The sequence below is a fragment of the Carassius gibelio genome, chromosome B22 (genome assembly GCF_023724105.1).
Source record: "Carassius gibelio isolate Cgi1373 ecotype wild population from Czech Republic chromosome B22, carGib1.2-hapl.c, whole genome shotgun sequence".
Lineage (NCBI taxonomy): Eukaryota > Metazoa > Chordata > Actinopteri > Cypriniformes > Cyprinidae > Carassius > Carassius gibelio.
In genome coordinates, this window is record NC_068417.1 from 10,097,600 (window position 1) to 10,124,772 (window position 27,173).

Here is a 27,173-nt window from a genome sequence, read left to right on the forward strand (position 1 = left end):
AAGAATTAATCAATACATTTTATTTACATACTCTAAAATACATATACCATTCACACGATACCTAAAAAAAAAAAACATCTGCTTAAAAGTTATACAGAACCAACAAATCAATATCAGCTCACTCATACAATCCAACTGTCAAACAAAATGACAAACAATGAATCAGTAATATCATAATACAAACAAAGATAATGTAAGCATACAGACAAGTAGCCCTAATCATTTAGTCAGACCGAAACCATACAACCTCATATACATAACATAAAATCTCATACCAGCAGAGCAGAAATGACAAGACAGCAGCAGAGTTTAATTCATAAAACTAATGTTGACAATGCTGACTCTCAGTTAACCACTTCTTTAAGTAAAACTTAAAGGAAACATACGCATTGAAATTTGTAATGTAAGTTGGGATGGAGTTCCACTCTCGTGCAGCCCTAACTGAAAACACTTTTTGACTAAATGCACTTTTTCTAAAAGGGACTATGCCATCACCTCTTTTTACAGTTCTTGTTAATCTGTAACCAGACGGTGATAGGTTTACAAACTGGTTCAATACAGGAGGAGCCAGTCCATGTGTGATTTCATACATTAGATATGTATATATTTTACAAATTTCCCAACTTAAAATATTGTATTTTTTATTGTAAAATATAGTCCAGAAGAGAAAATAGTTGAATTTATAAAATGACCTTGTTCAAAAGTTTACATACACTTCACTCGTAATGTGTTTTTACCTGAATGATCAACAGATGTTTTTTTTGTTTTTTTTGTGTAGTGATGGTTTATCATGAGTCCCTTGTTTGTTCTGAACAGTTAAAACTGTCTGCTGTTCTTCAGAAAAATCCCTCAGGTCCCACACATTAGTTTTTCCAGCATTTTTGTGTATTTTAACCCTTTCCAGTAGTAACTGTATCATTTTGAGATCTATCTTTTAACACGGAGCACAACGAAGGGACCCACATGAAACTATTACAGAAGGTTCAAATGCTCATTGATGCTCCAGAAAAAAAAAACATGAATTAAGAGCCGGGGGTGAAAAAAAAATCCCAGAATGGCGACAATGACCGTATTTTATCACAAACAACATTTTCCAGTTGACACTCAAGAGTCTTAAGGTCTAGCTCATCCAATACAACGGCAACACATGGACCCTGTTCTGACTGGCACTTGAAGGAGGTTGCAATACAGACTCAGGCAGATGGATTCATTTACACATAGACTTCTAGTAGGTTTACATAATCTGATACTTCAGGCCAGCCAGACTATTTTGTGTGGGGTGTACCTCAGGGTTATAGTTTAGGACCACTTTGTTCTTGTTCTGAGAGAAATGTATTTGGGTGAACCTCACAAAACCTTCTAACTCGATTTCTTTGGGGTGTACCTCATGGTTATAGTTTAGGACCACTTTCATTCTTGTTTTGCGAAAAATGTATTTGGGACAAGAACAAATCCAAGTCATATATTATATTAAAATCAAAATGTTATTAGTGTTTTTTTTTTTGTTTTTTTTTACTATTTTCATGACATTTAAGCACATTTTGCTACAAACTCCCATTACCGTAATGCAAAAAACCTGGGAAGACCTGGACACATTTTTGTGAGATACACCGATTTAAGCTGTCAATTGATTCAGGCATGGCTGCCGTTGGTCCATCACTGGGCATGACGTACGTGGACCCCACCCCAAAAGCAAGTCACACAACCATCAAGAGTGAGTACACAATATGAACTACCCGCTTTACGTCTGAATAACCCTGAACACATTAATATTTCTTCCATGTTAACATGCTATGATGGCATAGCCCTACCATTTCTGCACTCAACAACATGTCGCGGCAGCAGTTAGATCTCACTAGAGCATTAATTGACTCCACCACACGTCATTACACGTCAGTGATTGAGTCACTAGGACACGCTGATTATAAATACACCACACTAGAGGATACTAAAGAGATAAGAATTCGACAGGGAACGAAAATGAGGCTGTGAGGGTTAGACGTTCAATGATTGTTGTTTATATATCAAAATGTTTTTAGATTTCTTCAATATCTTTAGTGTTTACAAGCAGGAATTTTTTTTCCTTCTAGTTTATTAGTGCTCACAGGCGACCCAAGACCCACGCAATAGAGGAAGTTCTAGAGGAAATGAGAGACCATCATTAATTGAAAGAACAGATGATCAACATTTTGGATGCATAGTCTACAAATCATAAACAGCCAACATCTTTCAAATCCTTGTTCATGGAATAAGGTGCCTAAATAAACCAGCATTTTTCAGCATTTGTTGTATTTCACTTCAATCATTCATAAATGAAAGTTTGTATAAACACGGTGCCCTTTTCAAAGCATCTTTATTTTGCTTGGACAGTCTCTGGGATTAATCAAAGGAAACATTTGCAATGACGTTGACACCTCTGTAAGTTACAATATGATGCTTGGATGAATTTTTCACTTTCAATAAAACTAAACAAGGGCAAGATAAAATGTCCAACCAAATGTGAAAAACAGCTTTATGACTTCTACAAGAAAAATACAGACCACGTGTGATGGGTGATCACTCTGTGCTGGAGGGATCCTGTGGGTCTCTGCTTACTGAGGATTAAAAACAAAAAAACAAAACAATTTATACTTGGTCATAATACAGAGTTTAATTATTAGGGTTAATAGTTTGAATAAACCCGTAACCCTAAGTATTAGCATCAATATTAGTGATGTTTTACTGGGCAAACAGGCTTCTGCTAACATTAGGATCTCCATTTTACAAAGACAAACACCTTTTTCTCGTGCTTTCATCTTTGTGGCAAAATCGTTGCTTTTGTTTTTCCTGAAGTTCATGTATGGGTCATCCAATGAGACTCCCACTCCTTTATACTGGTCCCACTTATCCCGGACTTCACCTCCTTTGATGGGGTCTTGAATGCCCTGTTCTTTAGCACCAAGACCTCCTGATCCGCTCCAGCCTGCAGGATGAACAGGTGAAGAGTTAGTGCTGCATCAACAGAAAGAGTTGTTCATGCAGTGTTCATTGATCACTTACCCATCTTCATGAGCATCTGATAGCCCTTGTTTTCTTCGCCCAACCTGAGGTCGGCTGGTAACGTAGCAGGGCCTGAACCCAAACCAGATGTGGAGCTGCAGAGAGACCATATATCATGTAAATCGCTATTTATTTATTGTATCAGTTTATTTACATTTATTAGGTGAATTTATCATTATCAGGCAAAATCTGCATTCATTTTTATGCATTTATAAAAAAATTTAATAAATGTTATTTTTATGTCAGAGAATTTCACAAAATAAAAAAAGTCACACTCTTTAAAAAATTTTTTTTTAAATAATCAAAATTATAAAACACAATAAAACTAAATAATCTATAAAATATTAAAATATCAAGAACATAAAAGAAAAAAACGGGTGCAGACAGGATCACACGCACACAAAAAAAAAAATCTGCTTTTCAAATGCGAACTGGATTTGGGTAACAAAGCAGATCATCTTACGGTGGTGTTGGACTGCGTGATTTTACAGTGTGAACATGCTTGTCTGGAGATCGTGACTTAGAGCGAGATCTGGTGCGACTTTGGGACCCGGATCTGGACTGACTCCTGCTTCTCCGGGAGAAAGTCAAAAATGAGTGATTTTTTTTTTATAAAAACAGTGCAACAAATAAAGTAAATGATCAAATCATAAAATATCAAATAAACGTAACAAAAAAATGTTCAAATGTTCAAATGCAAACTGGATTTGGATAAAAGCAGAATATCTTACGGTGGCGCTGGACTGCATGATTTTGCAACGTCAAGATGCTTGTCTGGAGATCGTGATCTGGAGCGACTACGGGTCCTGGATCTGGAGTGACTCCTGCTTCTCCAGGAGAAAGTCAAAAATGTGCGAAACAATTATAAAAACACAATTATACAAATAAAATAAACAAAAAAATATATAACAAAAGCAGATCATCTTACAGTAGCATTGGACTGCAAGATTTTGCAGTGTCAAGATGCTTGTCTGGAGATTGTGACTTGGAGCCAGATCTGGAATGACTCCTACTTCTCCAGGAGAGGGTCAAAAATATGTAAGAAAAAAAAGAGAATAAATAAATAAAAACACAGTAAAACTGATATAATAAGCTATGAAATAAACAAATGTAACAAAAAAACTGATACAGACAGGATTACAACAAAAAGTGGGTTTCAAATGCGAACAGGTTTTGGGAAACAAAAGCAGATGGTCTTACAGTGGTGTTGGACTGCAAGATTTTGCAGTGTCAAGATGCTTGTCTGGAGATTGTGATCTGGAGCAGGAGCGACTTCGGGACCCGGATCTGGAGTCACTCCTGTTTCTCCGGGAGAAGGTCAGTAAAATGTAATTTAATTTTAAAAATTCAATTTAAACAAATAAAATATACTATCAAATAATAAAATCAAAAATAAATAAAAACTGATGCAAACAGGATAACAAAACAAAAAAAGTCCTTTTCAAATGCGAACTAAATTTGTAACAAAAGTAGATCGTCTTACGGTGGTGTTGGACTGCGTGATTTTGCAGCTTCAAGATGCTTGTTTGGAGATTGTGACTCTGAACGAGATCTGGAGTGGGAGCGATTTCGTGACCCGGATCTGGAGTGACTCCTGCTTCTCCGCGAGAAAGTCAAAAATGTATTAAAACGACAACAACAAAATTACAAAAAAAAGGGCTTTTCAAATGAGAACTGAATTTGTAACAAAAGCAGATTGTCTTACGGTGGCGCTGGACTGCGTGATTTTCCAACGTCAAGATGCTTGTCTGGAGATTGTGATCTGGAGCGACTTCGGGATCTGGATCGAGAGTGACTCCTGCTTCTCCGGATGAAGTCAAAAATGTGTAATTTTTAAAATAAAAATACAATTTAAACAAATAAAATACACTATCAAATAATAAAATATCAAAAAAAAATTATGCAAACAGGATAACAATACAAAAAAAAAGGGCTTTTCAAATGTGAACTGAATTTGTAACAAAAGCAGATCGTCTTACGGTGGCACTGGACTGCTAGATTTTACAACGTCAAGATCCTTGTCTGGAGATCGTGATCTGGCGCGATGTCTGTAACGGGAGCGACTTCGGGACCCGGATCTGGAGTGACTCCTGCTGCTCCGGGAGAAAGTCAAAAATGTGTAAAAAAAAATAGTAAGAGAATGAATAAAATAAAAAAAATACAGTGAAACAAATTAAATAAGCTATCAAATAAAAAAAATTAACAAAAAAAAGTGCTTTTCAAATGCAAACTGAATTTGTAACAAAAGCAGATTGTCTTACGGTGGTGCTGGACTGCGTGGTTTTGCAACGTCAAGATGCTTGTCTGGAGATCGTGATCTGGCACGATGTCTGTAGCGTGAGCGACCTCGGGACCCGGATCTGGAGTGACTCCTGCTGCTCCGGGAAAAAGTAAAAAATTAGTAATTAAAAAAAAAAAAAAAAAAATACAATTTAAACAAATTAAAAATACTATCAATTAATAAAATATATTTTTTTTAAAAACGCCACAAACAGGATAACAAAACAACAAAAAAATGCTTTTCAAATGTGAACTGAATTTGTAACAAAAGCAGATCGTCTTACGGTGGCGCTGGACTGCGAGATTTTGCAGAGTGGCGACGCTTATCTGGTGATCGTGATCTGGCGCGATGTCTGGAGCGGGATCGACTTCGGGACCCGGATCTGGAGCGACTCCTGCTCCTCCGGGATAAAGTCAAAAATGTGTTCAACAACAATGTCAAAGCAGATATATTTTTGGGATGGTTAGAGCGAGATCTGGAGTAGGAGCGAGAACGAGAGTGAGATCTGGAGTAGGAGCGAGAGCGGGATCTGGATCGGGATCTGGACCGAGAGTATTTGGAAGATCTGGAGCTAGAACTTGAGATAGATCGCCCTCGGCTGCATGACCGGCTGCCCGAAGGACTCCGTGTGCTGCAAAAAAAAAAATTAATTACATGAAATATTACTGAGGAAATAATGGGAATTACTTTTTTTTTTTTTTTTTGGTTGCATCTGAATTCAGGTGTTATTTTAGAATTAAAAGTTTAATAAATAGTATTTATTAATATTTTATAATATCTTTATAATATCTTTATATTTTCAGTTTTCAATTGAATTTTAGTTTAAAGTTTTACCAATGTTGTGTTTTGTATTTAAATATATTAAGAAATATATTCGATTTTATTTTTCTTCGTCATTCATTTATATTTTAGTTTTCATTCTTTTTTTACATTTTTATTAGTTTGTATATTTATATACAGTTTTTATTTCAGATTTCAGCTAAGCATACTATTATGGCATTTATTTGTATTTAAAAAAATAATTCTAGATTTTAAATTTAATGTTAAAATTGTAACCGTTATGTTCTGTAGGGTTTTTTTTAGCATATACTGTATTTATGTCCATTTTAGTTGTAATGATTTCAGCTTTCATTTTAATTTTAGTTTTAAGTTATGTCTAAATTATGTTGTGTTTTGTTGTTTTTATATTTATATTTAGAATGTTTTTTATTTATTAATATTTTGAATTAGGTTTGATTTTCTGCTTTCATTTAAATTTTCACAAAATTTGCTGATTTGTCTTTAAAATTATTTAGGTTTTGTATTTATATCGATTTTTTTTTTTTCATTTTATTTCAGTTTTAGCAATTTTTGCACACTATTAAAGTATTAATTTAGCTTTTATTTTAGTTTCAGAAATTCTGTTGTGTTTTTGTTTTTATTAGTTTTTTTTATATTAAGCTTTTATTTCAGTTTTAGTCTTAGTAATTTTAGCACTTCAACTTATTTTCAACAGTTTCCCTTCTTCCTTTCATTGCAAAAACACTTGAACGAGCTGTGATCAACCAAGTCTCTGCATTTCTCACACAGAACCACCTTGACAGCAACCAATCTGGCTTCAGAAGTGGACATTCAACTGAGACTGCCTTGCTCTCAGTTGTTGAAGCTCTAAGACTGGCAAGAGCGGAATCCAAATCTTCAGTACTTATCCTGCTTGATCTGTCCGCTGTTTTTGACACTGTTAACCACCAGATCTTCCTATCAACCCTACTGGCAAAAGGCATCTCAGGAACCACACTTCAATGGTTTGAGTCTTACCTATCAGATTGGTCCTTCAAAGTATCTTGGAGAGGTGAGGTGTCCCAAGTCACAACATCTAACTTCTGGGGTGCCTCAGGGCTCAGTTCTTGGACCACTTCTCTTCTCTGTCTACATGGCATCATTAGGTTCTGTCATTCATATACATGGCTTTTCATACCACTGCTATGCTGATGACACTCAACTCTACATCTCATTCCATCCTGATCATCCGACGGTAGCTGTTCGCATCTCAGCTTGTCTAACAGACATTTCTTGCTGGATGATGGACCATCACCTTCAACTCAACCTTGCCAAGACAGAACTGCTTGTGGTTTCAGCAAAACCATCGTTTCATCACAGTTTCACTATCAAGTTAGGCACATCAACCATAACTCCTTCAAAAACAGCTAGAAGCCTTTTAGTTATGATTGATGATCAGCTGACTTTCTCTGACCACATTGCTAAAACTGTCCTATCCTGCAGATTTGCTTTATTCAACATCAAGAAGATCAAGCCCTTTCTTTCGGAACATGCTGCACAACTCCTTGTTCAAGCTCTTGTTCTGTCCAGGCTGGACTATTGCAATGCCCTCTTGGCAGGTCTTCCAGCCAGTTCTATAAAACCTTTACAATTAATCCAGAACGCGGCAGCAAGATTCATTTTAAATGAGCCAAAAAGAATACACATCACACATCTGTTTATCAATTTGCACTGGCTACCAATAGCTGCTCGTATAAAATTCAAGCCATTGATGTTTGCCTACAAAACTACCACTGGCTCTGCACCCATTTACCTAAATTTGTTACTTCAGACTTAGGAGCCCTCTAGAAGCTTGCATTTTGCAAGTGAACGTCGCTTGATTGTGCCATCCCAAAGAAGCACAAAGTTACTTTTACGGACTTTTAAATTAAATGTCCCCTCCTGGTGGAATGACCTGACCAACTCAATCTTAGCAGCCGAGTCATTAGCCATCTTCAAGAATTGATGTAAAACCCATCTCTTCCATCTTTGACCCTCTACTTTTAGCACTCTCTATTCTAAAAAAAAAAAATAATCTAACTACTTTTATAATATTTTTTTGTATTCTATTTTCTTTTCATTTATTATACATTTATATATAAAAAAGACCTCTAACACTAGCTTGCTCTATTCTTTTTCTATTCTATCGGTTTTCTTTTTATTTATTATATTATTTAAAAGCCCTTGCTACGTGTACTGTGTTTAATCTAACTGAGACTGGTTATAGCACTTGTATATCATTGCTCTCTTGCGGTTTTTGATTGCTTCCATTGTCCTTATTTGTAAGTCGCTCTGGATAAAAGCGTCTGCTAAATGACTAAATGTAAATGTTAATGTAAATACAATATTAGAACAGTTCATTTTTTCCACACCTGTTGCGTTTGTCCCGTTCCTTTTTCCGCCTCGCTCGCATTTTGGCCCGGAAGAATTCATACAGACCATTCTGTTCCCAACCCTCACTGGAAAAATGATCAATTTCATATCATTGCAAATTAAATCTTGAATAAATACAGTGAAACAATCAAAAAACAACAACCCAAGACCAGTCACATTGGTGTTCACCTGTTTCTTGGTCTGTCGTGAGACGGTGGGATGTAAAACGCCTCCACCGCAGCCAGCACACGGTCACTGGGAGGCTTTACGGGCAGCAGACGGAGGTCTTTGGGGTCCAGAGGTTTAAAATCATAATCTTCAAGCTATTGGTAAGACAAAGTTTAATGTTACATTTGAGACTGTCAAAAACAAGCATCTACTTCCCAGCTGACATCGAATGTAAAATGACCTTCACAAGTGGCACCATAAGTCCTGCAGGAAGGTCGTAGTAGGGCTCATCGGGCACCAGGCTGGGGTCGTCCTGATTTACGTGAGAAGGGCTCTGACGATGTTTGTGTGACCGCTCGTGTGACCGCTCGTGTGACCGCTCGTGTGACCGCTTGTGTGACCGCTTGTGTGACCGCTTGTGTGACCGCTTGCGTGACGCTTGACCATTATAGCCATGAGGAGGCGACCCGGAATCAGGATGCTGATGTCCACCATACAGAGGAGAATCAGATATCCCAGGAGAAGGAGTCCTCTGGTTTGAGTGGTGATGAGGTGCCGAACTGATCTCTGGTAAAAAGAACAATATATATTACTGTATTTTCCATACTATAACTTGCACTTTTTTCATAGTTTGGCTGGTCCTGCGACTTATAGTCAGGTGCGACTTATTTTATCAAAATTTATTTAAAATGAACCGAGAGAAAAGGAACCAAGAGAAAACATTACCGTCTCCAGCCACGAGAGGGCGCTCTATGCTGCTTACTGCTCCTGTAGTCTACACTGAAATCATAGAGCTCCCTCTCGCGGCTGTAAACGGTAATTTTTTCTCTTGGTGCTTGGTTCTAAATAAATGCGACTTATAGTCCAGTGTGACTTATATATGTTTTTTTCCTCGTATTTTTGGGCTGATGCGACTTAGGTGCAACTTATATTACGAAAAATACAGTATGTCTGACATAAAGCAAGGACTAACCTGGGAATTTAAGTCCTTATTTTGGCAATTTATTTTTCTACCGTAGCATTCTATGGGTTTTTAGAATTTTTTTAAACTTTCAAAACGATCTTACACAATTTGAATGTTTTGTATAAAATAAAACATGCTCAACGAAAAATCAAAAAACTATTTGCCTAATTTAAGATGACTTTTTAGAGCAAAACAACTTTTTTTGTGTGTGTTGGTTTTCAATTTTTTTTTCTAATTAATTCAAGAATTTCAAGACTACAGAACTACAATAGCTACTAATAGTTATTAATATTCAAAATAGTATTTTATAATTTCATTCGTGAATAGTAAACCTCAGTAACGCAACATATTTCTATTACAATACCGTAAAATAAATAACTGTACTGTAAAATAAAAATGAGCAAAAAATTTGATCTGAACTGAAGTATTAATTAATACTTTTTTTAGAATGGCAAAATTACGCTAATAATAAAATACACCAACATTAATATTTACTGCCATCTTAATTTTTTTTCAAACATAAAAACTTGTATTTACGCAATACAGGATGGGATAACAATAATGTGTATAAATACAGAAAAAAAATAAAAATTTTCATGAAATCATAATTTTTGACTCAAGTAGTTTTGCCGATTGAAAAAGCAGAGGTCTCACCTCCAGGGAAGTCTTCCTGTAGGTAGTCGAATCGATGCGGCTGATACGACGACTGTTCGAAGGGATGCCGCGGAGGAAACTCGCCCTGCATGAAGTGTCCGAAGTTGTGTGGTGGTAGTGGCTGCTGAGGAGGAGGGAAGGGCCCGTGGCCCCATGGTAATGCTTGATCCGGCTGGCTACTCCAAGGTGGCTGGTTGAACTGACCGCTCCAGGGGCCTGCGGAGCCCCCGTCCCAAGGGCTGCTCCAGTTCCACATGCCCCCATGGCTGTTCCAGGGGGGCCAGGGGGGCGGGGCTTGATACGGGTCGAAAGGCGGCTGGAGGCAGAAACATATATTAGTATCAGTGCTGGATTGAATAATAATAATAAAAATAAACCTTTAAGAAGGTCAAAGAAAAATATTTTAATCTGAAAACAATGCAAAAAAAATGACACTGCAATAGGTGTCAATTTGATTTTTATTTGGAAAATAAACTCTAATCCATTACTAATTTCAAATAACGTTCCGAAAATAGTAATTAGTAATCTATTGCATCACTTTTCCGATTACATTTAGATATGGCTGGGCAATAAAAGGATAACGATAATTATCACACAATATAAATTCTCTCGATAAACGATAACAAGAGATCGATAAATGTTTGCAATACAAATTTCCTCAAACCATAAGAAGAGTTCGATAAATGTTCAATATAATGTTTATGAGGCAAAGGTGAAATGATAGAGCGCTAGTCGTTCGTGAGCGCATAACTGGGATTGTTTATCTGCTAGGTTCAGAGTGCGGCGTGAGATTCAATAGAGCCGATGCGTTCACTTACGTGAACGATAAACAGTGCTGTGAGATCCAGTGTAAAGCACTTGAATCTAAAGAGGAACACAAATAACTTTTTAAAGCCAGGTGAAACAGTGCTGCTAAAAAAAAACCCGAAAATGCGCAACAAGTCAGAAGACTTTTTGATCTACTAACTGCACAATGTATTATGCCAGAAATGTGGGTTTTCGCATTAAATTTTATTCTATTATTAATGTAGACATATTAAATGTATTGAAGGAGGTTTAAGCTGTATTGTTATATTTTGTAATTAAGCTAAGATATAGCATTTATACTAAATGTATTTAGTCTACTGTTTTTCATACACATAACAGCCATATTACATTTTTACCATGGTATTAAGGTGCTATATTTGTGGTTTTAACTGTGATTATCATAACCTAAATGTACGCTATTATAGAAGAACAATGGTTAAAAAAAACAGCTCAAATAGTCAGAATAATGAAATTTTAGCATATGAAAATGAGATTGCTACAATTTTTAAAGATATTACTGATTTTGATATTGAACATTAATCTGCATCTGAATTTAAGCTACTATCAAATGTGTATTTCTAAAAGACAACTTTTTTATATTATTAATATTATCAGGCAACACAATCCTGTTTCTTGATTTGAAACAATAACACTCATTAGAACATGCAGAACTTAATAAATATTTTTTTTCTATAAGATATTTATTTTGTTAACCTAAAATGACTGGAAAAGTGTAAACGATTAAAAACAAAGTGTTTGTCATGTTCTGGCCATAAAGAACAGTGTAAAACTACAATTAACCATCTGGTTTTTACCACTTCCACATTGGAGCAAAAATCTGCCTTTAAACTTAAAAGAAATAAAAATCGTAATGATTATTGATATCGACTGATATGAAAAACAAAAATTACCGTGAACAATTTTTGCCCAATTCACCCAGCCCTTACTTTGACTTCTGACCTAATTTGTTCATCATATAGTTTTGAACATGATAATCTTGTGTATTAAACATTACAGCGGGTTGGTGAAGAAACAACAGAGGGTTTAAAAGCGGTTTAACTTAAATTGTAAAACTGTAAATATAACTATTTCTAAATAACACAAATATTTATAATATGAAAGGTGGATAATCTTTCAGAATGAAACATTTAAAAGACAGAAAAAAATCAATTACGGACAATTTACTAACATTACGAGTAAAATGTAGGCAATAACAGTCACAGTAATCCGATTATGAGTATTTTAAAACAAAGTATATTTTGATTTACAAATACCTAATATTGGGAATCGGAGTATGTAATCCAGATTTCATGTAATCAGTTACAGAGCTAGTATTAATCTAAGTACTGTAAGATATTCAAGTGTTTTTCCACTCACAGGTTGTTGCGGGTTCCACGCCAGCATGTTGTGCAGCGGATTGAACCAAACGGGCAATGGAGGATTTGGATCTCCTGGAGAAAATTAATAAATTAAATACACCTAATGCAAATGTAAATTTTGGAAAAATGCCGATATATCACATACACACAAAAAAAAATGCGCTCAATGATTCAGTAATTTGATTATATTGCAAAACTGCAATGGAATTCTTTTATAAAAAAACAAGCAATAACAGGAGTTAATGGAAATGCTGTACTTTTAATCAGCATTTATAAAATATTGCGCAAATCTGTAATGGAAATGCACCTATTGTGTTTCAATGTTTTGTCTATTTATGTGAAGCACCTCTGCAGTCATAACACATCACCTCATAAAGACTAATAAAGCTCTAAACTTGGGAATGATATCAAGACAGAAAATGATAAAAAGAAAGATGTTTGGAAATGATGTCACAAGACCACACTCATAAAATAATCATCACAACAAACTAGAGAATAAAAACACATTATGTAAAAACTGACATATGCAATATGGTGTTGGAAAGATGTTCTTTTTAAAAGGAGTCTTTTCTGCTCATCAAACCGACCAAAATTAAAGTCAAAACAGTAAATGTGAAATATTATTATATTTAAAAAAAATACAGTTTTGTAGGTTATGAGCCCGGGGCAGTTGGAAAGAACAATGTTTAATGAAATAGAAATCTCTTGTAACATTATAAATGGATTTTACTGTCACTTTCAATCAACTTGATGCACCCTCGCTGAATAAAAGCATTAAAATTCCTACCCCAAACATGTCAAATGTTTTTACAAAGCTGACCTAACACTTAAGATAATTAAAAAATGAAGACAAAAAAATATATAATTACATTATAATATTTTAAAAATAGATAATCAAATAGTAAAAACCTTATTAAAACATATTATTAAAAATATTATTAAAATTATTTTTTACCAAGCTGAGAGGTCACCGCTGCTGTCTGCTGCTGCTTCAGATTGTTCACGAACTCCTCGTGCTGTGTCTTCAGAGCCTGGATCTGCTGCTGGAAGGCCATCTGGATGGGCTGCACCACCGGAGCATACTCTGTGATGAGCGACGCCTGGACCAGACACATAAGAGACAGCATGAGGAACACATCCTCCAGAGTTAAGCAGAAAATAAACATTGACAGCAAAAGTTGCACCTGATATTGTCTCAGACCCAGGTCTGGACTCTGAAGCTGCTGAATCGTGATGTTATCAAAGTAACCGTTCTTCTCCCAGAGCACCAGCAGCTGAAAACATGAAGAGCAACCACTCGTTTTCTGCTACAAGTCAAATTGGCACCATAAAGAAAATGCAAAAAGGGAAGAAATGGGAATGATCTTACGCGGGTGATATTCTGCCGCTTTTCTTCCTCTACTTCCAGGAAGCTGGTGCAGTAAATGGGAACCACGACCTTCTGAAGAGCCGCCAACAGATCCTTCTGATTATTCCTCTGACTGTGGAGAAAAATTAAGGGTTTGCTCAATACAGCTTTATACAGAAACTGCTAAATTAAATTCCAGGACTTTCAAGACTTTCAAAGAGCTACATTTTTGGTCTCACTTGTTAAACAATATCGTTATTATCTTTAAAATGATTTATGTTAAATTAAACTAATAAAACTAAATGGTACAAATAAAACACAGCACAAAATCATGCAACGACTGTGGCAACTTTAACATTTGAAAAGATATTATGACAAAGTTATCGCTTTCCTTATTCAAACTGATCTATTTTTCATGAACATATGATTGGGGTGGAGTAACCCTTTAAGCATATTGTGTATCATAACAAATACGTTTAAATCCATGTAACTGTAATATTTGGCCACATGCAAACTCGGAGGAGTGTTTGAGCTTTTATTTTGATATCGCGATGTACAACAAATCACATATTTAGAAATATTGATCTATTCTCCTGTGTTGGCATTAGGGCTGCACGATATTGGGGAAAAAATTACATTGCGCTAATTTTTTGTTCTTCGATATATACTGCGATATGAAATCTAATTAAATGTTTTCTTACAAACAAAAATGGGTTGAGCACACTTACATTCTCATTTTAAATGATTTAAACATCGACACCATCGTGTCAATTGATTATTATGCGCGAGGGAGAGAGAGAAAGACAGCACTCGTGTTGTTTGAAGACAGTGAGCGTGCGGCCAGGGCTCGCTCGCTCGCTCTCTCTCTCTCTCTGTGTCTCGCGCACTCTCACTCAGCCCAGTTAAACTGACAGGACTTAAAAACACATGCAAATAATAAACTTTCACTCTATGATGGTTAAGCTGTGCAATTAATCCGCGAATCACATTCGTCAAGGGCCGGGGAGCAGCTGGCCCGTACAGTTAATGAATAACGGACTAACTACGACAGCCTACACCGCACATCCTGCGATGTGACTATTGTGGATTCGTACATCGCGATAACGATGCTTAAACGACACATCCTGCAGCCCTAGTTGGCATAGTTTTATACATGATTTACGTAATAAATCTAGTGAGATAATGCACACTGTTTTCCCAGATGAACATTAAGAAACCCAAATTCACAGCAGAGGAACAGTTTGTGAACTAAGAAATAATATAAATAAATATTTTCTATATTATATAAATATATGTAAATACTTATATGTAAATCTAAGAAAAATGGCACATGCATAAAATACAAAAACTAATTAAAAATATGAATGTTTTAATACTATCATAAAATAATAAAAATACTAAAATAAAACTTCCCAAACAAAAATATATTCAAAAAATGTATTCAAAATGCTTTATAATGTGACTAATTCAAAATATGAATGTTTTAGTACTATCATAAAATAATAAAAATACTAAAATAAAACTTCCCAAACAAAAATATATTCAAAAAATGTATTCAAAATGCTTTATAATGTGACTCAACAGTTCAGATAAAATCTCCATCTCTCACCAGTGATGCAGGACGCAATTGGTCAGATAGATGAGATGTAGGCGGAGCTCGAATTGAGCCCCGTCTGCAATGATGCGGTCTCTGAGATGCGACGCCATCAGCTCGCAGTGCGGCTGGGTTTTGGCATTACTGAGCATCCAGTCCTTTCCAGCCTGGGAACGAGAAATAACCAGATAATGACTAATCTGAGGCGTATCAGACAGAGCGGGCGTGCCCTGAGCGAAGCAAGTTTCCTGGCTCGTACCGCTATGACTTCTTTGGTGCAGGTGTCTATGATGGGTTGCAGCAGGTTATCAAACTCGTTCATGTCCAGCTGTGTCTCCACCTGCAGCTTCTGCATCTGCTGCTCCATCGCCAAAGAGATGGCTGCCGTCACTTGCTCCTGAAACCCCAAAACACATTTACTTAACCCTTGTGCATTGTTCAAATTCACTACCCTTTCGTAATGTTCGGGATGAAAACATACACTCAATTAAACTGCTATAAAATTTGTGTCAGATTCATAATTTTTCTCAATTTGTTTTGCCTAAATCTGTTAATCAACCTTAGTCCTGATCAAAAACACCAAATCTTTTTTTAAAAATCCAAGATTTTAACTCTTTAATTGCCAAGTTCCTAAATGATGTCACTGATTTGGAGGGGGGGGCACACAAAATGACTTATTTTCAATATAAAAGTAATTCTGGCTGGATTTTTTTTTACTTTTTATAACAGTCTTGGGCATGTCAAAGATTAGTAGCAACATTGGCTTTGATGCAATTTTAGTTTTTGTGCAGATTGGGGTTTGATTGTTTAAATCTAATGCTGCAAAAAAACTAACAATGCAACAAAGCCAATCTTGTTACTAATCTTTGAGATGCCCAAGACTGCAATAAAAGGTAAAAAAAAAAAATCCAGTCCACAATCACATGGATATGTAATTTGTGTTTTTTTTCCCACATCAGCGACATCATTTATGAACTTGGTAATTAAAGAGTTAAAATCTTGCATTTTTTTTTAAACATTTGGTAGTTTTGATCAGGACTGAAGTTGATTAATAGATTTATGCAAAAAAAAAAAAAAAAAAAAATTTGTCTGATACATTTTTACATCAGTTTAATTTAGTGGATGTTTTCATCCACGAACATAACGAAAGGGTAGTGAATTTGCCAGAGTGTACCGTTGAGTTTTTGAAAAATTTCAAAGCATTTTCCCAAAATATGGGTAAAAATAAGATTTGTCACCAAAAATCATTCCATTAGCTCAAACACAGAGAAAGTTGTGACCAAAATAAGACTCAACTTTACCCCCTAGTGGACGAAAACGTCCCCAACAATGCATAAGGGTTAAAATATATCAATGTGCAATAGTATGGGATCAGTAAGACTATTTTTGGGTACGAAACTAAAGGGGTCATCGGATGCTCATTTTCATTTTCATGCTCAAGTTAAAGGTTGATGATTCTTTAGGGTTTAATGAAAAGTCTATAACATACTTTGTTATGTTTCTCCTCTATGACCCGCATTTCTGAAACGCGTTGATTTTTAGAAAGCTCATCGGTCTGAAATGTGAGGTGTGCTCTGATTGGCCAGCTATCCAGTGCTTTGTGATTGGCCGAATACCTCAAGCATGTGACGGAAATAATTGGCGTGATGTTACTCCTACTGACTTTGCGTGAAGATTTAGGCGGCGTTATGCAAATCTTCCCACATCGTGATGTAGACATTTGGAGGCATGTTAGAACGAGCCGTTTTGGGGAATGAGCCATTTTGACTTTTATCAGGAAAAGAAAACAGATCTTCTTTATGCACCAAGAGCTTGTAACACTCCATAAATCGCACATCTTATGAACACTTTCAAAACAAAAACAACAAGTGAATTTTGCATCCGATGACCCCTTAATACTCTTATAATACTCTTAAAAAAAAGTGACAGTAAAAGACATTTAAATTGATTTCTATTTTAAATAAATAGTGTTCTTTTTAAACGTTCTGTTCATCAAAGAATCCTGAAAAACAATTGTATCACAGTTTTTACAAAAATATTCAGCAGCACAACTGCCTTCGCCAATCAGAGACGGAATAACGGTACTCAGTATCGGCGAATACCAAAAATAAAAGTATCGTATCGGACGAGTACTGGTAAAAGTGGTATCGGTGCATTCCTACTAAAAATAAGATTAAAGAGTGCACACACCTGTCCGAGGCTGAGCAGGTGTTGCTCCTGCTGCTGCAGGTTACACTGGCTCTGCTGGATCAGCTCCTCCACAGACGGCGTGGACGGCGGCGGGAGCATCGGCACAGGAACATCTGCGACCTCATTATCTAGCATGGGGATATGACATATTGAACTGCCTGCAAATAACTGAGGGGAAATGAAATCAAGTAAAGAAATTAAAGGAAAAACTGCTTGCTTGTGGCTTCCTTAGATTGAAAATGAAACAAAGTTTGAATCAAGATTTATACAGAACATTTGCATACAAAAGTAAACCAAAGTCAAATAAGCTGCACAAGTTTAGATATCACGTATGCAGCAAAAAAAAAGTCAGGGAAGTAACGTTCTCAGCTTTAAAGGAATAATTCAACCAAAAGTGAAAATTTGCTGAAAATATACTCACCAATATACGCAATATACTCTGCAGTGAATGGGTCTTCAGAATGAGAGTCCAAACAGCTGATAAAAATATCACAATAGTCCACAAGTAATCCACACCACTCCAGTCCATCAATTAATCTCTTGAGAAGCAAAAAGCTGCGTGTTGGAAACAAACCCAGTTGTTTTAACTTCATACTGTTGCTTCTGGTCAAAATATGAGTCCATATTAATCCATAAATCCTCCAGTGAAAAGGTCCATCTCCTGTTGTCTCTCACATTAAGAAGATCCACATATCTGTTTAGAGCTGTTTGGACTGTGCAGATTTCAGAGCAATTCAGACCAGACCACTTTTTAAATTCAGACAAGACTCTCTAGAAGTAAAAAAATGCATCGATGAGGGATTTGATGTTTGATGTTTATTGATTACTTGAGGATCTCTATCAGCTGTTTAGACTCATTCTGACGGCACCCATTCACTGCAGTGGATTCATTGCTGAGAAAGTGATGTAATGCTGTTTCTCCAAATCTGATGAAGAAACAAATATAATCGTATATATGACAATCACAGCTTCTGCCTAATCAGTATTTATCGCCTTTGCAATTTAATTTAGATTAATCGCACAGCCCTACATTGAATCAATAAAAGGAGTTTTATCTTCAGTTTATTCAGCAGCCATTATATGGATTTCCTGGTTTTCTTCTGTGAGGCGTATTTAGCTATTTAGTGTATTAAGAAGCCAATAGCTTCTGAAATTATTATATATACTTCAGCAATTTTGACAGCCCTAGAACAGTCATCTGGAAAAAGTTAAATCAGAGGATCCATTTCGCTGATATTAAAGGGTTAGTTCACCCAAAAACTGAGACCTCTCTGACCCTCCATAGACAGGAATACAACTGACATGTTCCCAGGTGCAGAAATTAGCAAGGACATCGGTAAAATAGACCATGTGATACCAGTGGTTCAGTTGTAATTTTACGAAGCTACGAGAATACTTTTGGTGCGCAAAGAAATCAATGATAACAAATCAGCGTTGTTTACGTTTAAAATTTACGATTTCATTTAAATTTATCAGGCAGCCCTAATATTAGGGCTGGGCGATATATCTAACAATATGATCATGTACATTTGGGCTTTATGTTATTATCTTCTGTTGTTTAATGAAAGCTTATTGCATTAAGTATCATGTGCGTTACCATAATGGTGTTTTGTGTTTGCATGAATAACTCTGCGCCCCTTCTATAAATTAATATGTGCTTCTGCTTGTGGCGAAGCAACTAATGGTGAGCTTTGATTCTTCATGTGGCTTTCTCTTTTACCACCTAATGCTGATTGTCAGTATGTTAAAGATACAAAGCAGATTTTGATAGTAGTGTGAGTTGTAGAATTTACTGGTTTCCATTCAAATTTTCTTGTTTGCAAATTACAGCTTTATACTGTAAAATTAACAGTTTTCGACGTGAATGTGTTTACCTTTTTTCTGTTTTTTTTTATTTTTTTTTTATTCTGGCAACCACAGTTTTTTCCAAATAATTTGTAATGGTTTTACTGTTTGTAATAATCATTGTATCGGGTGACTGTAATGGCGTCTGTTGGTCTCTACTAGTAATTGGTAACCTTCTATTCATGGCTTTTGTTAAAGCCACTAAATCCTAACACTGATAGCACACATACATCTCAGAGACATCTATTTGACGTATGCATTTACATCTACAAGACGTATTTTTTACGGTGTCTGCTCATCTGCAGTACGTCTATAGGATGTTTCCTTTTAGATGTCAAATAGATGTCTATCAGATATTTTTAAGATGTTTATGATTTAGAATGTATGTAAAACTGACATCTGACAGACGTCTGTCAGACTTTTGACAGCAGATGCTTTTCCAAAAGCATAGTTGCTAACCTGTTAGCAACTTGGTTGGCAATGGGAAATTGTATTGCAACCAACAAAGTTGCTAACTTAGTTAGCAAATATGCTTTTGGGAAATGCACCCCAGATCAAGAGATCTTTAACAGACATCTTGCAGACGTATGTGTGCTATCCGGGAATGTAATATGTCCCAAAACACACCTGGGTGATTCTCACGAAATTGTCGTTTCAAAGGTTTCATATATGACATTTTAAAAAATGTTTGTATCAACAAATTTTCTTTTTAAGCATTAAGAGCCAGGTCTGAAGTGTCGGTGATCATAAATTGAAATAAGTTTTACTGACAATTTAACAATTTTTTAAACATATTTTCCAAAACATGTCGTTAAAAATCTCATTACCGTAACACTCTGAAAAGTCCAGTGCCATTGGGAAAAATAATACATTTTCACATTTTTAAAAATGGTTTATTAACAGTCATGCACAGTTACTTGAAACTTTGGTATAAAATATATTTTTATAATAACATTTTTATGTGTTTTTCAATTATTTCTCTCATTACCGCAACACTTTCTGCATTTTGCAACCCATTTTTATAATTTTTTACATTAAAAACTGAAATATTTTCAAAATGATGTGGCAAACCTGAAAGAACATAATGTATAGATTCTGCACATACATTTAAAAGCAGACTACTATTTTTCAATTTCTTAAATAAATCTTAAAAGAATGCATGTTGCGGTAATGATACATAGGTTACGGAAATGAGGTTCATGATTTCGGTAATGATAATAGGCATATTAAGTATGTGGTATAGTCAAACAAATAATATTTAATGTAGAAAATAATATTGGCATAAATTATTTTGCAGTGCTTCATAACTAGATAACATAGGGTAAAAACACCAGGGGCCATTTTCACAAAAGTTAAGTGAAACTAAATGTTGCTCCTAACTCCACATCTTTAGGACTCTTTGACTCTTCTTCAAGTACTTCATAAAGTGTTTTTATGTAAAAATCAGCTCTTAAATCTGTGAAAAGTTAGTGGTAGTCAAGAGGACAGCTAAATCACAAAGACCAAATCATACACAATCCTAAAATGGCTGTTTCCACAACAATCCAGTTTGGATTTATTTTACCTTTGTACTAAATCTTACTGTCATATCAGCCATAATAATTCTAGTCTGTTAATTAAAAGGCTGCTTATACATATAACAATTATTTATAAGATGCAGACATGTAGAGGCTGACAATTAGCTGAACATATGCTTGTTTAATTAGTGACACTCTAGTTCAAACTTTATTAGAATATTGCAACTTTTTTATTTTAAAATCTTTATTTGATTATGGCAACATGATATATCATCCTACAATATTTCTATTATAAAATAACTGACAGAGACCCATCCCTTATCAGCCAATCACTGTGGGTGTAGTTAGTAATCATGCTGACATCATCCATACCAAAAAGGTCGACCTCACTCTTTTTCTTGGCTTAAGATTTCTCCCCATTCCTTAGTAAAATTCTGTCACAGCTGCTTTATGAATAAGTTTTAAGAGAAGCTGTTTAAAAGGGACCCTGTGGTTTTCCACAAAAATAAATACTTAGTGCAATGTTAGAAAACAAACAAGACTAATATTAGTTTTGTAATTTTAGTTTTATTATTAAAAAAATATTCACAATACATTATTACAAAATAATGTTTCTTATTTTATTGTATATTTTATGTAATAATCATATAATTGTGTAATAACTATTTATTAATTGTCATTGACAGTGGGAATGTAGTCTTTGATTTTTTTTCTTTCTACTGAAAGAGTTGGTTCTGGTAAAGAGTACACCCAAGTGTTTACCTAAAGTTTTTCCAAAATCGCTCATTCCTAAAAAGATGGTTCACAATATATTTTTCTTTTTTCCATAAAGATGTTCTCCTTCAATTTAACCCTAACCATTCTTTAATAATTGTTTTTGAATTAGAATTTAAAACTGCTGCATTTTGTCATATCTAAATACACTGCCATTCAAAAGTTTAGCATCAATAATAAAAAATAATAAAAGTTTTTTTAAAGCCTCTTCTGCTCATCAAGGCTGCATTTATTTGATCAGAACTACAGTAAAAACAGTAATATTATGATAAAGTGATGGTTATCTTTTTAATATACTTTAAACCAGAATTTTATTTCTGTGGTGACAAAGCTGAATTTTCAGCATCATTACTCCAGGTTTCAGTGTCAAATGATCCTTTAGAAATTATTCCAATATGACATACAGCCATATGTGCTCTGCATTTAACCCATCCAAAGTGCACACACACAGCAGTGCGCGCACACACACACATGCACACACACACACACACACACACACAAACACACACAAAGTTCTGTTGCTCAGTATAAAAATCATTACACTTATAGAAAGTCCTCATAATGATAGATGCACCAACATTTGTGTAGGCTTCCCAACTATTTTTGATAACTACTCCTGCTGTAACCTCTAACCCACAATGTCTCTCTCCTTCCTGGGGTTTGGTGGGTTGGTATAAACGTTTTCTCTGAAATTGGTCACCCTAGCCTTTGCTTAAGCTTTTTTGTTTTGTTATTAAATAATATTTAATTTAATAACTAATTTTATACATTTAAAAATAGTCTGTATGATTAAATTCTCATTACCGAAAAAGAGGTTCTCTCTACCGCAACTGGCCTTAAATTGTTGCGGTGAGTGAAAATGGTGTTGCGGAGGATGAGGTGTCTTAGCATGTTTTGCTAACAACAGAGAAACCATGATGATTTAGCAAATTTTTTACTCAGTAGATATAATCAGGCATTAATTAAGTATATTTTCATAGAAAATTTGTAATCTAATATTTTTTCTAAATGTGGAAAACTACCCGTTTCGGTGATGATAATCAATTTGTCGTGTAGACGTTCTGACAAGAGAATTTTACACTTTTAACTGGAACAATATGAAGATATCTGCCTACCTTGTTGGTATTTTGAAGGTTCTGCCTCATGTGTTGCTTAATTTAAAATCAAGATATATATTTAAAAAAAATTTGTGTGCATAAATGACCCTCAAAAAATATTGCGGAGGATGAGAACATTAGTCATGGACACTTTATATTTCCACTATTGTATCATTATTATTGTACATGAATATTCAATCTGTCATTTTTCTGTCATGTGAAAAATTATAGAAGAATATCCATTTACTTTTTTCAGAATATTTTTATTGTAATTTGTTTAAATTACAACATAACATAAGTTAAGATACAGCTGGACGCATTGCGGTAATGAGAATTTCAGCAGAAAACGCAATAAAATGCAAAAATAATTCATTCCTATGTTGAAATTACTCTTTGTGCAAGGTAGAGAACAGTATTGTCTTTATTATGGTGTTTTTATATATTACTAAATTGCATGTTTAATATCTAAAATCACTAGTGACATGGCGTTTCAACAGTTTCGTGAGAATGACCCACCTTTTAATGGTTTTAGTGGTTAAAAGTTGATGGTTTGTGATGTTTGTTATGGAAATCATTTGAATTTCTGTGATGGTTTGTTTTGGTTAGCGGAGTCACCGCGATATTTGTGATGTTATCTGCCATAAATACAGTATGATTGCTGTAATATTGTGGAATAGTAGTGACTGTCTGTAGTTGTGGTGGGTCTAACGTTATTCGGGAGAACATCCAGGGCCGTTTAAGACACCCAGTCCATCACTGGGGATGAACAATTAATGAAAGAATTTTCACTTTTGGGTGAACTTTCCCTTTAAGCCAGGTTTCAGAAAGAAACAACATCCAAATCACGTTGTTGTCATTTAAAACAAACGCCTTATTTGACAGCAATGCCTTCTGTACTGTACCAGACTCCAATGGGAGCGATGGAGTCCCATTCGAGAACACATCCGATTCGATATAACTCAGATTGGTGAGATGTATTCCTCTCGGAGGCCTGTTTCGTCGAGCCGCCTGGTTCCTCTCGAGCACCTCCGCCGCTTTCGCTTTAATATACTTCCCTCCTTTGCTGCCACGCTTTCGCCGACGATCAGTCCCAGGCTGCTGCGAGGACAAAGTCCTTTTTTTGCTCCGAGTGACATCTGCCATCAGTGCACGAATTTGAATCAAAGTTTTGCAGTCGTAAATCCAAAGAGAGCACTTTGGGTTGATAAAACATACAAATATTAGCAGGAACTGTAAAATAGACAACACCAAGTGAAGGCCAGCCAACACTATACACGGTGCCATCTTGAATTGTTTATCAATTCATGAGCACAGAAAGCCGCCTGGGTTGCCATGTCCCAGAAAAAAAATCCACCCTAAAAAAATTTAATTAGCCCAATTTTTGACAGCTACTTTATATTCCATTAATGCACTTTAAAATAGCCTAAACCTTTTAATTTTATCTATTTAAATGTCTTTCAATTTTGCGAGGATGTTTATAATTAGTATGCATTTTTAATTTTTTTAATTTATTAGGGCTGGGCAATATGGCCTGAAATATTCTGACTTAGTCATAGTCATACTATGTCACTATTTATATCCATTAATATGAAAGGAAATGCCCCCCACATGTTTGTTAGACCTTGAGAATGAATGTAAACTTTTTTTTTAAGCCACCTTTTAATTTAGGGCCTTATGTGATCTGTTTTATTTTCCCCTAAATTCTGACTTTTCCATTTTAAGTATTTTATGATTATACACGTCATCAAAAACCATGTCTGATGAAATGGATTAATACAACTTTTTAAAACAATTTAGTTTATCTTAAGAATATAAAGTAAAATACAAGATAATACAAAACAATTAATTTACAACAAAACGTTGCATTTTTATTTTTGTAAAGGAAGATCCTGCACAAGACAAAAACATTTTGTGTGATAAAAAACATGGATGAAAAATAACAATAATAGTATATGTTGTTAAATAATCCGTGGCGGAGGGAAATTTTTCCTGTGACTGCATTTTCAAAATAGCCCAATAAGAGTAGTGGAACTGTGATGCAGGGTTGCCAGGTTTTCACAACAAAACCCACCCAATTGCTACTCAAAACTAGCCCAAAACTAAGTATATTTAAATGACAAGCATTCTGAAGGGTTAAATACAATTTTATTTTTTTTTTTTGGTGGGATCTGCTGGTAAAAATGTGCATTTCAGGGGAAAAATATCACGTTTTTGGGGTCTCTTCAATCCGCGGACATTCAAAACAACCCGTGGCAGCCTAAAAGTAGCCCAATTTTGCAGGAAAACCCTTCATGTGCACTTTATGGCTTGCATACTCAAATGAACACTCAAAATAGGCAAATTAATAAATAAATTGGTAAATAGACTACCATTGGAAGTTAGCCGGGGGGGATATTTTCAAGCGCCGCGTAATATCATTGCGCCTGCTGCACCAATGGCAGCAAAGTTCCTTGATTATTACACTGGAAGGAGAGTACAGTTCCTAGCCATATCGGCCTAGAAAATCATAACTTTTCATTTTCCGTCGTTCTCAGTATATGATGTAACTAAAGAAGAGTCGAGTTTTAAATAGGAAAGATATTTTTGATTCTATCTATCTATCTATCTATCTATCTATCTATCTATCTATCTATCTGTCTATCTGTCTGTCTGTCTGTCTGTCTGTCTGTCTGTCTGTCTGTCTGTCTGTCTGTCTGTCTGTCTGTCGCTGACAGACTTTATTGCTTTCAAAACATTCAAACTTTCAGCTTTTAAAACTCCTTTAAACTATTTTAGACTGAAAAGCATCAAATTTAAAACGTTATAAAATTCTTAAACTTTTCAAACTTTCTCAAACCAACTTAAAGTTTAGGATTATTACCAGATTAGTTTAACGACACGTGTGTAGGATAGAAAAGAAAAAGTAATATTCTCTTGGCTTCTTTCACTAAGGCCCCCATAAAACAAGCCAAACAAGCCACATTAATAAAATAACATTTAATTAAAAACATATTATATATCACCTTAATATTAAATGGTATGATTGTGCATTGACCACACTTTCAACAAAACCAAATGGTTTCTAAACAAGTGTTTTTAGGCATGTTTGCCTGAGTTTGTGTTGCACTACACACTTCTGACCAGCAGGCGTCAGCAGCGCGAGGAGTTTGGAGCGATTCAAAACAGTGAATCGTTTTCAATTGATTCAAAACTACTCCATTAGATGGCGCGAACTTTGTTAATGAGTGAGTCGTTCAGTTGACCAAGAATATCGTTAGCGTTAATGTGTATGTATGTATACTTGAACAGAAACTGCTGGTGGCTCTTCAAAATTAGGTCAGTCTATCAGTGCACTGGACACACAGAAAAATATATCTTCATTTTTGGGATGATTTCACATGTAATCTTGTTATAGACCAGGGTGGCATGCATTCTGTTTTTAGCAGTGGGTGTTTCTGGTAGTATCTGGAGCCGTTCTCTCATGCAAATTGCATCTGTGACTAGATTATAGGCATGCTGGTGCTTTGATTGATTCACCCTGATTTGTGTTTGTGTGAGTACTAAACAGACAGGTCACACGCTTTACTCCAGTGAACATTTATCAGGAGACGTGTTTAATAAGGAAACAGTGCTGGGGCATGTTGTCACACGGAGCGGGAAATATGAAATACATTCATTTTCCTCAACACATCTGGAATTAAAATGTATAACTGCCTATTTAATGGCTTTTAAGATCAATTTAAGGAGCAAAACGAGCATAATTCAACAGGAAAATTGAAAAGCATTAAAAAAATTGTCCAATAGAAACAATAACACCATGCATAAAGGATATGTTGCAATTTGCCTCAATCTGACAATTAAAACATAAGATACCACTTTTAATCATAGTTCTTGTGCTAAATAAATAAATAGGGCAAAGTAGAATTTCTGATTGTAAATCCTGCCAGCTTCCCAATATAAAAGTTTCATAGCTAGCACACCTTTTATGATTAACAACTACCTTTAAGTTGACCTTTAATGTAAAGTAATTGAAGAATCACCCATATAATGTCTCTAAATGATGCATTCCCAACTGTCCCACTAATCATCAGCATTCCCCATGTTTACAAATGATGACAAAAACAAAACCTTTTCACGTCCACTGACGAGAAGAATACTGGCGCCAGGCCTCAAATCTAGCCCAGCACGTCCCACCCATTCTCCATGACCTCTAATTATGTCATGCGAAAAGAGCCATGTCCCATTGAAAACCTGGCTTAATCAAACCCCATTAATTCCGCTGGCTTCCCATATTATCCCCATCAGCCTGTTAACTTCAGCCTGCGCCGTGTCGAGGGAGCAAAATAATAGATTACGCAATTAATTT

The 27,173-nt window shown here is 35.4% G+C and overlaps 1 protein-coding gene across 50 annotated transcripts; it reads right to left on the reverse strand.

Moving 5' to 3' along the window:
* Positions 1 to 24,118, reverse strand: LOC127987882 (calcium homeostasis endoplasmic reticulum protein). Of its 50 annotated transcripts, none has more exons than XM_052590266.1 (25): positions 23,731 to 24,118; positions 17,596 to 17,723; positions 15,665 to 15,802; positions 15,421 to 15,572; positions 13,833 to 13,944; positions 13,648 to 13,737; positions 13,419 to 13,563; positions 12,462 to 12,535; positions 10,278 to 10,593; positions 8,901 to 9,226; positions 8,681 to 8,814; positions 8,491 to 8,577; positions 5,604 to 5,951; positions 5,301 to 5,414; positions 5,019 to 5,132; positions 4,745 to 4,843; positions 4,523 to 4,639; positions 4,240 to 4,344; positions 3,968 to 4,054; positions 3,771 to 3,869; positions 3,503 to 3,613; positions 3,040 to 3,134; positions 2,777 to 2,962; positions 2,541 to 2,594; positions 1 to 2,138 (listed from the first exon to the last, which is right to left on the reverse strand). In XM_052590266.1, exons 1-24 carry the CDS (start codon positions 24,110 to 24,112, stop codon positions 2,557 to 2,559), a joined length of 3,597 nt encoding a protein of 1,198 aa, XP_052446226.1. In that variant the 5' UTR covers positions 24,113 to 24,118; the 3' UTR covers positions 1 to 2,138; positions 2,541 to 2,556. The 50 variants fall into 50 exon arrangements, with proteins under 50 accessions (XP_052446226.1, XP_052446273.1, XP_052446234.1 ...); XM_052590313.1 differs by lacking the exon at positions 1 to 2,138 and adding an exon at positions 18,017 to 18,521 and having other exon boundaries at positions 2,337 to 2,594; XM_052590274.1 differs by lacking the exon at positions 1 to 2,138 and having other exon boundaries at positions 2,337 to 2,594; positions 12,462 to 12,532.
* Positions 24,119 to 27,173: the final 3,055 nt, after the last annotated feature.